The sequence below is a fragment of the Megalobrama amblycephala genome, linkage group LG6 (assembly GCF_018812025.1).
Source record: "Megalobrama amblycephala isolate DHTTF-2021 linkage group LG6, ASM1881202v1, whole genome shotgun sequence".
NCBI classification, from domain to species: Eukaryota; Metazoa; Chordata; class Actinopteri; order Cypriniformes; family Xenocyprididae; genus Megalobrama; species Megalobrama amblycephala.
The window spans coordinates 15,033,324-15,048,083 of record NC_063049.1 but is presented as its reverse complement, the minus strand read 5'-3'; the positions used below and the strand labels follow the sequence as shown (position 1 = coordinate 15,048,083).

General features: G+C 34.9%; 1 protein-coding gene across 2 annotated transcripts in view; it reads right to left on the bottom strand.

Moving 5' to 3' along the window:
• Positions 1-4,936: 4,936 nt before the first annotated feature.
• nr1i2 (nuclear receptor subfamily 1, group I, member 2) overlaps positions 4,937-14,760 on the bottom strand; it is a 34,778-nt gene continuing 24,954 nt past the window's right edge. For both annotated transcript variants that reach the window (XM_048193073.1, XM_048193075.1), the window contains exons 4-9: positions 13,803-13,972; positions 13,411-13,691; positions 13,129-13,274; positions 6,118-6,234; positions 5,611-5,716; positions 4,937-5,530 (exon numbers count right to left, since the gene is read on the bottom strand). In XM_048193073.1, the coding sequence (XP_048049030.1) occupies positions 5,389-5,530; positions 5,611-5,716; positions 6,118-6,234; positions 13,129-13,274; positions 13,411-13,691; positions 13,803-13,972 (962 nt within the window). In that variant the 3' untranslated portion in view covers positions 4,937-5,388. The remainder of the gene's footprint in view (positions 5,531-5,610; positions 5,717-6,117; positions 6,235-13,128; positions 13,275-13,410; positions 13,692-13,802; positions 13,973-14,760) is intronic.

Below are 14,760 nucleotides of genomic sequence, written 5' to 3'. Positions count from 1 at the left end.
TTGCTCACCCTCAAAAAGTACACACCCTGAAGGATATCAGAGACTTATTTTACATCTTGTAAAAGTGCCAATATATGACCCCTTTATTTATTTTTCTTCCCCCATCCACTCTTTCTTTGTTGAAATGTGATTTTGGTAAATGCCTGGGTTCAAATTAAACGTACAGCCTACTGAAAGCATTTTATGCTGCTTTAGTTAAAAGCATCTGCCAAATGCATAAAAATATACCCGTGGTCGGAATCAGGGATGGGCAGTATTTATGATACATGTATTTAAAATACGTATTTCAAATACAAAATAGTATTTTGTAATTTGTATTTGATTGGGTTGATGAAAATAGCTTCGTATTTTGTATCAAAATACTTTAGTGTTTTGTATTTTTAAAATATTGTAAAATACTTTGTAAATCTACATGATGACATCATGAAATTGTTGACTTGTTGAGATCAGAACAGAAAACTGATCCGTATGGAGGAAGGTGGTCAAGGTAAGAAACGTGCAGGCTGTCAGCTTTCCATCAATTTTTTTAAAATAATTTTTAGCAGTTCATGTTAAGTAAATGGTTTACCAATTTACATAATGTTCTTGAAAACTATTATACTGAGCAGCAGCCCCCTATATTTATGATTAACAATCAATGATTAATTAGTTAGAAACTAGTTGCTATGAATACAGCTGCCATCAGTTGTCTTCTTATGAATGACTTGTTTGTCATTGAGTCAGTGTTGCTGATGCAAAGTAGGCCCTTCGTTACCAAACACCAAGTAACCAAATTAAGATACAATTATCATCATTGTATCATTCGCAAACATTAAACTGTTGGTTACTTTAAAACTAAACTTCATCTGGGAGATCAAAGGGATATGTGAATATTTGATCTGTTAAAGCCACAATATGTAGATTTTCGCCACTAGAGGTCGCTCATTCAAAACAAAGGCATAGCTTGATGACGCCTTGATTTCACGGAATCATGGGATGTATTGTCTTCATGTCTACAGCTGGTGGAAAAGAATCAGAAATTAATGTTACTGTAGTATGAAGCGGAGCATGGCCGAACGCTGTGAGAGCGGTAACGAGCCCACTGGAGCGATTACTAATAAGAGACGAGCGCAAAACACGTCTCGACAGCAGCGGATCTTTTATTATGCGGCAGTCACCGCTTCCGCTTCTTCCAGTCATGTGCACGTAGGGTAAAGCAGCGCTGTTTTATCATATAAGATACTTTTGAGTGTTGAAAGTTGTTATAATGCTATAATGCGTTTGCTCGGCAGCTGCTATGAGACACTTGTTGCACACTGCAGTAAGCTAGATCGATATTAGTCATGGTAAAACATACTCGCTGTAAATCAAGAAAACAAGATTTAAACAATAAGACTAAATGTGTTGAGCTATATAACATGATGAGTTTTCTGTCGACAAATGTATCCAAACAGTTGCTCCCCTGTCTAATAAAACACATAATATATTAAAGTGTCTTTGATGTTTCAATGGTTTTTGACAAAATACCGGAAATCGAGGGTAACGCGGATATGATGTAATTGATAGGTGATGCACGGACACGGTCCGTGTCCTCTGTAAAATTGCTTTTTTTCTGGATTTAAACATTATTGGAAACATTTGGGATGATATAATTACACAAGTCAACAAAATATATAACTGTTCTAGTGGTTAATGGATATTTTAATCTAAAAAACCTACATATTGTGCCTTTAACTGGTTGCATATGTCAGATTTATTGCATGACTCGGACAGAGAAAAGCTGCTGCTATCAAACATTGTGTACTTAATCAACTGAGTCTGTGTAATGGTGAAGGGATCGATCAAATAGGCCAATTGATGCAAGGTTTGCAAAGAAATTTCATGCTCCCTTGTAAAAGTATTTTTTAGTATTTTTAAAATACAAAAAAATACAGTATTTTATGTTGACACATGGTATGGCTGTTGTATTTTGTAGTTTATTTTGATACTTTTAAAATTAAGGTATTTGGTATTTTATTTTAAAATACATTTTGATGTATTTTTGCCCAACCCGCCGTGGCGTCCCGAGGCTCCCGACCGAGACGCCCCGAAGCTCCCGACCCGCCATGGCGTCCCGAGGCTCCCGAACCGCCATGGCACCTAGAGCTCCTGGACCCGCCTTGGAGACCTCTGTACCAGTCTGCACCTCCACCCTCACCTGCCAGTAGGTCTCCCACCCCGCCTCCCCAGTTGTTCGCCCGCCCCGCCCCGCCTCCCTGGTTGTTCGCCCGCCCCGCCTCCCCGGTTGTTCGCCCGCCCCGCCTCCCCGGTTGTTCGCCCACCCCGCCTCCCAATTTTACTGTATATTTAATCAAATAAAGGCAGTCTTGGTGAGCATAAGAGACTTCTTTCAAAAACAGTCAAATTAAACAGTAGTGTACATTTATGAGGAAATTATTTACACAGAAAACAAACACAATTGCACAGTAAACGATTCTGTACACATTCTCATACAATTTTGCTTTTATTTTCCTGAGAGTGTCATATATATATATATCTCACATTTAAAAATAACCACTTTAAGGAGAGAAAACCTGAGTGTATTGTGTAGTAATTATTCATGTTATGACAAGTTTCCTTATCATTGTGCAGACTGGATGAAATAATTGCTTAATCTACACAAAATGGCAGCATGAAGGCATTTTCAAAAGAGTTTGAGCTTTATATAGATATCTGATATCTGAACACTCTGCTTTTATATGTAGCAAATATGTGAGTCTATTTTCCAAAAATACTGCACACCTAGTTTGGAACATGAAACATCTGCTCTACATTGTCTTGTGTCACATCCACATATAACACATATAGCTCACAATATTCACATTGATTGTCAAAATCTGACAAAATTAAAGAACCAAAAAAAGTTTCAAATGACCTTTAAATGCTATTCTGATGTCTGTTCAGTAAAATCTGAAAACCTGAACGTACTCAGTGAAAAAAAGGTTACTCCCGCTGCTGAGTGAAGCATTTCAAAAGGCAATCGCTTCTCGTGAAACTTAACATTTCAGAGATTCTTCAAAATTGTTGACATTCATGTTGCACAAAATACAGTAAGCTTTGTTTCTAATATAAGGCATTTACAACAGACATAAAATGACTATCTAGCACATTTTTATATTTTTAGTTTTCTGATAGCCAGCCACGCATTTCGAGAGTGAATCTCACAAAACCTGAGAAGAACATGTCCAGGTCCAGAAACTTCACTTCAAAATCAAAAGACAGATATTTTGCATTTAAAAAAAAAAAAAAAATTCATTACTGTAATGAAAAATAATTGTGATGAAAATAAATATTTTTCTTTTTCATTTTGACGAGTAAAATATGAATTGAACATTGAACTTTATGAGATTCATAACTCCATAAGTGCATTTATATTCTAGTCTGGAAAATGTCTGAATCAAGTGTAGCTACTAAAATATCTTTTATATATCCTGAACACAACAAACCAAGAAGCGGTTAACATACCACTATACAATAAATACACAGATTTGTCAAGACACAGGCCATTAACACAGTATGCATCATATTATATTTCATATTTTCATTTTATACTTTGTAATCTCTGTTGATATAATAACAATCTCTTACAGCATCTTACCCTGCAAAGTTTGAGGTAAAACTTTACCATGTCCCATTAGTTAGCATTAGTTAATGCATTTACTAATATTAACTAACAATAAGCAATACCTTTGTTACAGCGTTTATTAATGTTTGTTAATGTAACTGTTTAATGTAATAGTTCATGCTAGCTCAGGTCTGTTAAATAATATTAAAGGGATAGTTCAAACATGAAAAATCTCTCATCATTTACTATAGAATTTCTACATTTGGAAGAATGTCAGTAAACAAGCAGATCACGCCCTCCATTGACTACCATAGTATTTTTTCCCTACTATGATAGTCAATGGGGGGCGAGATCTGCTTGGTTACAAACATTCTTCCAAATATCTTTCTTTGTGTTCAGCAGAACAAAGAAACTCAGAAATACAGGTTTGGAACAACTTGAGGGTGAGTAAATGATGACAGAATTTTCATGTTTGGGTGAACTATCCCTTTAACAGATTGGTTTTAATAATGTAAAATGTTGAAATTAATAGATTAATTAAATGCTTTTTGAAGTATTAATTAATGCTTTAGGCAGTTAGTTCATGTTAACGAATGCTAACAAATGGAACCTTACAACAAAATGTTACCGTTTATGACAAAAGGGGAAAATTCGGTTACACTTTATTTTACAGTGGTTACATTGTAATTACTCAAATAAGTAACTGAGTACTATTAATTAACTACATGTACTTACTATAGAGTTACAGTTAGGGTTTGGTTTAGAGTTAGTTACTTGTAATTATGCATAATTTACTGTTATTACTATAGTAGGTACATGTAGTAACATGTAACTATGGCACTGTAATATAAAGTGTTACCGAAAATTCAAATTGAATCTTGGTTACACTTTGTTAGTGTCCTTGTTACAGTGTAATTATACATTTAAGTACTAAAAAATATTAATTAACAACATGTACTTAGTATAGGGTTAGGAATAGGGTTTGGTTATGCATAATTTACTGTTATTACTGCGGTAAGCACATGTAACGTGTAACAAACACTAAAATAAAGTGTTACCAAATCTTAGGGTGCGTTTACACGACAACGATGTACTAAAAACTGAAAAGTTTTTTCTTTTCGTTTTTCGCGTACAGATGACGCAACCTTGTCAAAACAATCCCCACATACACGAATCTGCGAAAACGACTAAAATACTGTATTATTCATGCCAGGCCAGTAGTTGGCGATGTCGCTTTGTAAAGATACACTACACGCCTATAGACTGAACGCATAATACACATGTGCATGACATCACTGTTTTCAAAAATTTGCATTTTGTAGTTTACACAGAGAAAATAACTGTATCGTTTTCTTAAAACTTGCACTTTTTCAAAAGTTTGTTTTCAAGCCCCCAAAATGATATTGTCGTCATGTAAATGAACGACCAAAAACGCATAAAAACTTTTCCATTTTTAGTTGAAAACGGTGTCGTGTAAATGGCATCTAATCTAACCCCACATTTCAAGCTTCATTCCTGGAGTAAATATAGATAATTTGTGGCATCCTACATCTGCTTATGAACCATAGAAGATTGCCTGTCAGTTAAACTCAAACACAATTACATTACATTTAGTAACAATTCACCAATTATAAAAGTACAATTTCACAATTGCTGTGTGCTGCTGTTCAGTAGTTCATTATCTGTAGGCACCGTCCTTGTCCTTTCTAGTTTTGACTGTTTTTCAATCTTTAGTGGCCTCGGATGAAGGTCAACGATAGGGTGTTCAAGGCCTGCTGGTACAGTCTCATTTGCTCTGTACAAACCTAGCCGTCTTTGCTTATTATTTCCAACAAAAGTGGAGACACATCAGGCTGAATGTCCTGGATTTTCAGCACCTGTTTTGTGTACTCTTCATTCATACTCCTCATCTCAGTCAGGCACGCCATGATCTTTGGGTACAGCAGACTAGCAGGAGGAGAAGGTTAAAATGAAAGAGCGATCAAAGAAAACGTTTTCCTAATGAGATGGAAAGAAAGCGTCCTTACTGTTTATCTGGCTCAGCCCTCTTGGCCTCGATGTACGTCTTCAGGGTGACAGCTAGTGTTTCCTGGTTACGGTCGATCTCACTGTGATGAGTCACACCAGGGCGATCTATGGATGAACACACACGTGAGAGGTTAAAAGGTTAGTTCACCTAAAAATGACAATGCTGTTATCATTTACCCTCAACTTGTTCTAAACCTTTTGTTCTTTCTTCTGTTGAATACATAAGAGGATATTTTGAAGAATGTTGGTAACCAAACAGTTGCTGGTCCCCATTGACTTCCACAGTATGAAAAAAAAAATACTATGGAAGTCAATGGGGTCTATCAGCTGTTTGGTTACCAACATTCTTCAAAATATCTTCTTATGTGTTCATCAGAAAACTCATACAGGTTTAGAATAACTTAAAGGTGAGTTAATGATGACAGAATTTTCATTTTCTGGTGAACTATCCCTCTAAACAGCGGCTCATGTGTGTTCATGTGTATGGTGAGCTTCATCTGAGGTACCTGGTGAGAAGAGCGAGATGGCCTGCATCAGCACATACTCCTCTTCATGCAAGTGCAGCTTGCGCAGTGTGTAATGGAAATTCATCATAGGGTCCAGCAGATGGCGCTGAAAACCAGCTGTCAGGTGGAGGAGGAATAAGGAACAAATGACAAATTATGAGAAAAGGATAAAGCGTAAAAAAATAGACAAACTGGTACATGATGTACTAAGTGCGACACATGCTGAAACATGAAAAATCACCTAAGATTCATATATTTCAATATTTTATTTATAGATTCAATACTGATATTTCAATTTTTACAAGGAAAACATTTTTTAAAAGGGCAGGCATATTGCAGTTAACTAAAAATTGTTTTCTTTCATTGAAATAGAGATTAAATAAAATATTAGATAAAAAACTTACACTTAATAAACAAACAATATTAGAAATGCTAACTTGGCAACTAACTGAAAATTAACTAAAATTACTAAAACTGAAATAATAATAGAAAGCTAAATAGATGTATTAAAACAACCAAGGCACATCAAATTACTACAATTAAAAAGAAAACTCAAAACATATATATAAAAACATAAATACTATAAATAAAAGCTAATTCAAAATAATAATAATAACAAATACTATAATAGTATTTAACACTAATGAGAATAATCTTTTGTAACACAGTTCTAAGTTATTTTTCACTTAAGCATTAAGCATCTATCTCAGATGTTAAATAAAAATAGAAAAATAAAAAATAAATCTCAATGTGTGTAGCTCAGATTATTTGAAATATATGGGATTCTGTAAAGCAGTCACATCTGTTTGGTTAGAAACAATGCAAGGTTTCATTAAACAGATGAGCTGTTGTGAATGAAAGCTGTATGAATTTGGTTGTCAGGGTGATGACATACAGCGGGACATTCAATTCTGAATTAATTTTATAGCAGCCTATTAGAGACTGTTGAGATGGAGAGTAATTAGTCAATATGTATTGAAATGCCACTTCTCTAGCTACTACTACATGAACTTCACAGCCTTGAGAAGCAAATGTAAAGAGAAAATAATGGCATCATGGGCTCTGGTTATGCCACACGCGAGTCCTTTCAATAGCAAGAGCAATAACGATGTTACTGAAAGCAAAGAGATGCTTATGGTGACTGTAAGCTCTGGAAAAGCAACAGACAAGTTTAAAGGGATAGTTCACCCAAAAATGAAAATTTGATGTTTATCTGCTTACCCCCAGGGCATCCAAGATGTAGGTGACTTTGTTTCTTCAGTAGAACACAAATGATGATTTTTAACTCCAACCGTTGCCGTCTGTCAGTCTTCTAATGCGAGTGAATGGTAACACAATTTATAAGAGTCAAAAAATATGCACAGACAAATCCATATTAAACACTGCGGCTCATGGCGGCACATTGATGTCCTAAGACACGAAACGATCAGTTTGTGCGAGAAACCGAACATTATTTATATCATTTTTTACCTCTAATACACCACTATGTCCAACTGCGTTCAGCACTCGGTTAGTGATGTCTGATCGTGCTCTGACAACGGCAGTGATGTCTCATGCTTATACTTCAACGAGTGCTAGACATCACTGCCGTTGTCAAAGCGCGATCAGACACATACACATATATAAAAAAATATATAAATACTGTTCGGTTTCTCGCACAAACCGATTGTTTCATGACTTAGGACATGAATGTGCCGCCATGAACCGCAGGGTTTAATTTGGATTTATCTATGCATATTTTTTGACTCCTATAAATTGTGTTATCATTCACTCGCATTATTTGACTGACAGACGGCAACGGTTGGAGTTAAAAATCATCATTTGTGTTCTACTGAAGAAACAAAGTCACCTACATCTTGGATGCTCTGGGGGTAAGCAGATAAACATCAAATTTTCATTTTTGGGTGAACTATCCCATCTAAGATACATAAATATACAATATTAAAAGCATGACACATATTTAATTCTATATATATTTATAATGTATTTGCCTCCCTGAGTTCTACTTATAGTCAGTAATATCACTGACTATTTTCCACATTTTCACTGTCCCTAAGAATTAAACAGGTCAAATTTTAGCTGCTTTGTCTTGAAGTCTTGAAGGTTCTAAACATATGTAATCATCTGTCTGACAAGTGCAAAAATGCAGAACATACACTACTTTAGGGACAGTAAGATTTTTTTTTTTTTTTTTTTAAGAAATGAAAACTTTTATTCAGCATGGATGCATTAAATTGAACAAATGAAAGACATTTATAGTGTTACAAAGTAAATAAAAGCCATTTTCTTTATTTTTTTTTTCTTTTGAACTTTATTCATAAAAATATCCTGAAAGAAATCTGTATCACCGTGTCCCCAAAAATATTTAAGAAATAATGGTGATTTCTGAATGATCATGTGACACTGAAGACTGGAGTAATGATGCTAATAATTCAGCTTTGCATCACAGGAATAAATTACATTTTAACATACATTTCAATAGAAAACAGTCATTTTAAATTGTAATAATATTTCACAATGTTATTCATTTTACTATATTTTTATCAAATAAAGTCAGTTTTGTGGAGCATAAGAGACTTCAAAAGCATTAAAAAATCTTACCAATCCCAAACTTTTGGCCATTAGTGTAAACATAGTATTTACAGTATTTTTTTTTCATAGAAATTTTAATTTCTCATGATATGACCCCTTTAAAAGTCATAACTCAGTGAGTTCATGCTAGTGACATAAGCAATTTACACAGTATCATACTTGGCTTGTGACAGGTTCAAACTTTCACACATGGGTTCCACGTCAACCAGTTTTACTGCATTACATCCCGAACTCTCTCTGTTCAGTGACGCATCATTTACATTTTTGCAGTATGCAACATAAAAAGCTTTACATTTGTAAAGCTGAAGTGTTCGTTTCCAGCAAAAGTAACGACTGTTTTCAAACTGGTTTCCCAGTTCCCAGTTCTGCCATTGGATGAGGAACACATAGACCCCCCCGCCCCCCATATTCCCGCTGTGTCATTTACACTTTTTTCGTAAGTTGAACATGGAAGGCGGTCTGGCGGAAGCTAGATATTTTACTTTATACTTTGTTAAATGTAGATATTTTTCATACACAAACGCATCTCTTCGCCTCAGAAGCCCTTTATTAACCCCACGGAGCCGTGTGGAGTACGTTTATGATGGATAGAAGCACTTTTTCCATTGCCCCTGTTCACTGCCATTATAAAGCTTGGATGCGTCAGGATATTTATTAATATAACTGTGTTCATCAGAAAGAAGAAAGTCATATACACCTAGAATGGCTTGAGGGTGGGTAATTACTTGGGGTAATTTTCATTTTAAAGTAAACTAAGTGTTTTGCAATACAACAGGAACACAATAAGTACATTGTTTGTACCTAACAATTATATACAGTGCTGCTTGAAAGTTTGTGAACCCCTTGCAGAATCTGTGAAAATGTGGATCATTTTAACAAAATAAGAGGGATCATAAAATATGCATGCTATTTTTTATTTAGTACTGTCCTGAGCAAGATATTTTACATTAAAAAAATGTTTAATACAAAAGACAAGACAAAAAAAAAAAAAAAAAAAATAGCTGAATTTATAAAAACATCCTGCTCAAAAGTTTGTGAACCATTGGTTCTTAAAGGGTTAGTTCACCCAAAAACGAAAATTCTGTCATTTATTACTTACCCTCATGCCGTTCCACACCCGTAAGACCTTCATTAATCTTCGGAACACAAATTAAGATATTTAGTTGAAATCCGATAGCTCCGTGAGGCCTCCATAGGGAGCAATGGACACTTCCTCTCTCAAGATCCATAAAGGTACTAAAAACATATTTAAATCAGTTCATGTGAGTACAGTGGTTCAATATTAATATTATAAAGTGACGAGAATATTTTTGGAGTGCCAAAAAACAAAAACAAAATAACGACTTATTTAGTGATGGCCGATTTCAAAACACTGCTTCATGAAGCATCGGAGCACAAATGAATCAGTGTGTCGAATCATGATTCAGATCGCGTGTCAAACTGCCAACGGCTGAAATCACGTGACTTTGGCGCTCCGAACAGCAGATTCGACACACTGATTCATCTGTGCTCCGATGCTTCCTGAAGCAGTGTTTTGAAATCGGCCATCACTAAATAAGTCGTTATTTTGGGTTTTTTTGGCGTTCCAAAAATATTCTCGTCACTTTATAATATTAATATTGAACCACTGTACTCACATGAACTGATTTAAATATGTTTTTAGTACATTAATGGATCTTGAGAGAGGAAGTGTCCATTGCTCCCTATGGAGGCCTCACGGAGCCATCGGATTTCAACTAAAATATCTTAATTTGTGTTCTGAAGATTAACGAAGGTCTTACTGGTGTGGAACGGCATGAGGGTAAGTAATAAATGACAGAATTTTCATTTTTGGGTGAACTAACCCTTTAATACTGTGTGTGGTTACCTGGGTGATCCTTGACTGTTTTTATGTTTTGTGATGGTTGTTCATGAGTCCCTTGTTTGTACTGAGCAGTTAAACTACCCAATATTCTTCAAAAAGAAAAAAAGTGCGCTTTACACCTTGCTCTTGGATTGTTAAAATAGGGCCCATAGTGTGACCAAAATATGCTTTAAAATGAAGCATAAATTAAAAACAGTAGGGCAGGAACAGAAACAGCTTCACGGAGTTATTTTAAAGAAAGCCTGGCTATTCTGTTCACCTGTTTTTTTTTTTGCTCTACAGCGTTGCCACACTGCCTCTATCTCCCTCATTATCTTCAGATATTTCCCTGCTGTGCTCCAAACACCTCTCTAGCGCTGTAAGGGGTTTATCCCCCTCCTTCCTCCTGTGCTCTCCTCCATCTCTTCCTTCCTCCTCTTAACTGGAGTGTTATGTCAGTAGCAGGGGGCAGAGATCATTTCACTGTCTCATTAAAGTGCTCCTATTTTCTTTACGGCTTTGTGTGGTTATACTTGCCTTTTTCTCTATCTATCTATCTATCTATCTATCTATCTATCTATCTATCTATCTATCTATCTATCTATCTATCTATCTATCTATCTATCTATCTATCTATCTATCTATCTATCTATCTATCTATCTATCTATCTATCTATCTATCTATCTATCTATCTATCTATCTATCTATCTATCTATCTATCTATCTATCTATCTGTCTATCTATATATCTATATATCTATCTGTCTATCTATATATCTATTTATATATAGTGCTGTGTAATGGTACAAATTTACACATGAGAGCGATGAACAAATATGGAGTAATGTGAACATACAGAACAGGATGTGTCCCAAACAAGTCAAGACAAAGAAGAGCTTGACATTTAGGGGTGTTGTTAAATTCAGTTTCTCTCTCTCTCTCTCTCTCTCTCTCTCTCTCTCTCTCTCTCTTTTTGGGACAGTTTACATTACAAAGTACAGCATTAACGTGACTTATCTAAATGGAATTTACAGTTGGTTGCATTCGTTTTTTTTTGTCTTTTGACCTCTATGGTCTTTAGCTCAAGTGTTATATTATGTGAAGTGGTTTCTGCACTGATCCCAGACTTCTGGTTAGGATCTATTAACAATTACCTTTTATTGTTTGTTCCAAACAAACAACAACAACAACAACAACAACAAAAATAATCCAATGAGGAGTATTTCATTCAGAGTTGATACAAAATAATCATTACTACACAATTCTTTAGTATTAATTCCATTTTTTGCTGACTGTCCAGAAAAATATGAAAGTTTAAATTTATTACAATTTGATTGCATTATTTGATCAATAAAATACAGTAAAACACAGCAATATTGTGAAACATTATTATCATTTAAAATAACTGTTTTCTATTTGAATATATTTTGAAATGTAATTTATTCCATGTGATTTTCAGCATCATTACTCCAGTCTTCAGTGTCACATGATCCTTCAGAACTCATTCTAATATGATGATTTGCTGCTCAAGAAACATTTCTGATTATTATCAATGTTGTGCTGATTAATATTTTTGTGAAAACCATGCTAGATTTTTTTTTCATTCTGTGATGAATAACAAGTTCAAAAGAACAGCATTTATTTGAAATAGAAATCCTTTGTAAAATTATAAATTTCACTTTTACTTGGTGAATAGAAATGAAGAGTTTGGTTCCAAAACGCGATAAACGCCATTTTAAAAAAAATTGAGTTTCCTCCAAAATCAGTATTGTATATATATGGTCGGTATTGAAAAGTCATTTATTAATTTTGCGCAAAATGCGATATCCGTCGTGTTATTCTGTTATGTTTTCTCCCTTTCTTTCCAAAACGCAACAAACGCCAGTCTTCTTTTTCTGCAGAACACGATATATCCGCTTAACCAATCACAGCGCACCATTCCACCCACTGTAAACATTGAAGGCTTTTTTAAAAAGCCGTTTTTAATACCTATGTACTCGGCTAATGTGTTTAATTAACCGTGCGGTGGCGCCAGATACTCTTTAATTGGTAATGACAAATAATTTATAACATTAACAAGATGACCCGTTGAATTCATTTTGGGAGAAAGTTTAGACTCTGTCATATATGTGAATCAACTTACTTTCTTGAGTATTTTCAATTTGAAAAATAACTTTTATATTGATGGATTAATTGCATTTTGAAAAAAAATTGTAATGGATTTATTGCATTTTGGGAAAAAAAAAAATACATTTTTATAGTAAACTTTTTAAAATCAAAATGTAGATTTGAATTTTTAATGTTTTTATAACCAAAATATGCTATGTGAATGTTTGAAACCGAAAACAGTGGTTTTCATCTTGCCACTTTCTTGGTAAAGAAAACACCTTTTTACTCAAATTAATCAAAATGGAGTTATTGCGTTTTGGAACCAAACTCTTCAAATATTAACTTATTTTTAAAAAATCTTATCAACCCCAAACTTATGAATGGTAGAATATACTATATATGATTTTGTTTACACCACCCACCCCAATCTGACCCTGAAGTTCATGGAGACCTGTGCAGACGCTTACCTCGCATGGCGTCATCCAGGCAGTACTGCAGTGGGCCGCACTCCCAAATACCTGTCACCTCATTAAAGAACATGTTGAAGTGAATCAGAATGATCTCAAAGGTGGCGCCTTTCAGCAGCGAGATCTGGTCCTCGATGATCAGAGCCCTGTGGAAAACACAACTTCATTATAAATTTGTCTCAGACAAGCTGCTTGGCAATGAGCAAATAAAAAAAAAAAAAACGTGTGACCAAACCACCAGTGATGAATCTTTATCTCAGGTGTAAGAGGGCCAGTATTCACCTGAACATTGGAAGTGTCTTGCCAAAGTTGATTATGTTCTTAATCATGTATGTTGTGAGGTCTGCAAAATGTGGCAGAGAGGTGAAAATGGCACTTTTAAGCCACTTCCTCTCTTTACTTTCAAGACTCTGAGGGCTGGAGGAAGGGGATGAGAGGGAGGAAAAGCTGAAGGTTCGCTGAATTGCCTCTTCAGGTGGTGGTTTATACATGATTGTGCAAGATCTGTTGCTTTTTGGTTCTCGACTGTTTTCAGACATGGATTTTTGATCCCGATCTAAAGGCTGTGGACATAAAACCACCGATAAAGGAATACAGTGCTTATAAAAACATACTTCAGTAGATACATTAGTCAGGATCTCAATCGGACAAACAAAATAAAGTAAGTATGTTACCCGAAACTGAATGAATTGGGTGCAAGTCATGTCGAAGGTCTTTCGATGTGCGGCGACCAGCTCCTGTATGACAGCTTCCTGTTGAGGGGAGAGCATTACGGGCTCTTCCTGCATCCTCTTCCTCCTGATCTGCATCCTGCGCTTCTCCACGGCCTCATCCGACATGATCACTGAGGAACAGAACCACGTGAATCAAAGTGAAGTTTTTATGGTTTATTTCCAAATGAAAAGCCCTTGCCTTATTTAGTTATGCTGATTGAAATCAGTTACAAGATAAAAAAATATTTTAAATTATTTAGTTAAAGATTTACTTGTTTTCAGCTGATATTGTGTACATTTGTGTATATGTAATTAATGTGTTTGTTTTCATGTTTACATTTTTTTTAAGTGTGCTGCCTGTCCTGGCCAGGACCCTCTTGTAAAAGAGATTTTAAATCTCAAGAGTTTTTTCTTGGTTAAATAAAGGTTATAATAATATATTCCTGTGATGGCAAAGCTGAAATTTTAGCATCATTACTCCAGTCTTCATTGTCACATGACCTTTCAGAAATCAATCTAATATGATGGATTTCTGTTCAAAAAACATTTCTTATTTTTATCAATGTTGAAAACAGTTGCACTGCTTTATATGTTTTATATATTTTTGTAATTTTTTATGGATTCTTTTATGAGTAGAAAGTTCAAAAGAACAGCATTTATCTGAAACAAGAAACCTTTTGTAATATTATAAATGTCTTTACTGTCACTTTTGATCAGTTTGATGCATCCTTGATGAATAAAATTATTCAATTGTACATTAAACATGTTTAATACATCACACATGCAAGAACATGAGATAAGGCTGACTGGGTTAAGTTATTACATCTGCATAACAGATTTAAATGTGAAATGCTGGTAAACGCACAATTTAATATTAAAACGGCAAGTTGTTATGTTGCTTGACAACTGTACGCAGTCT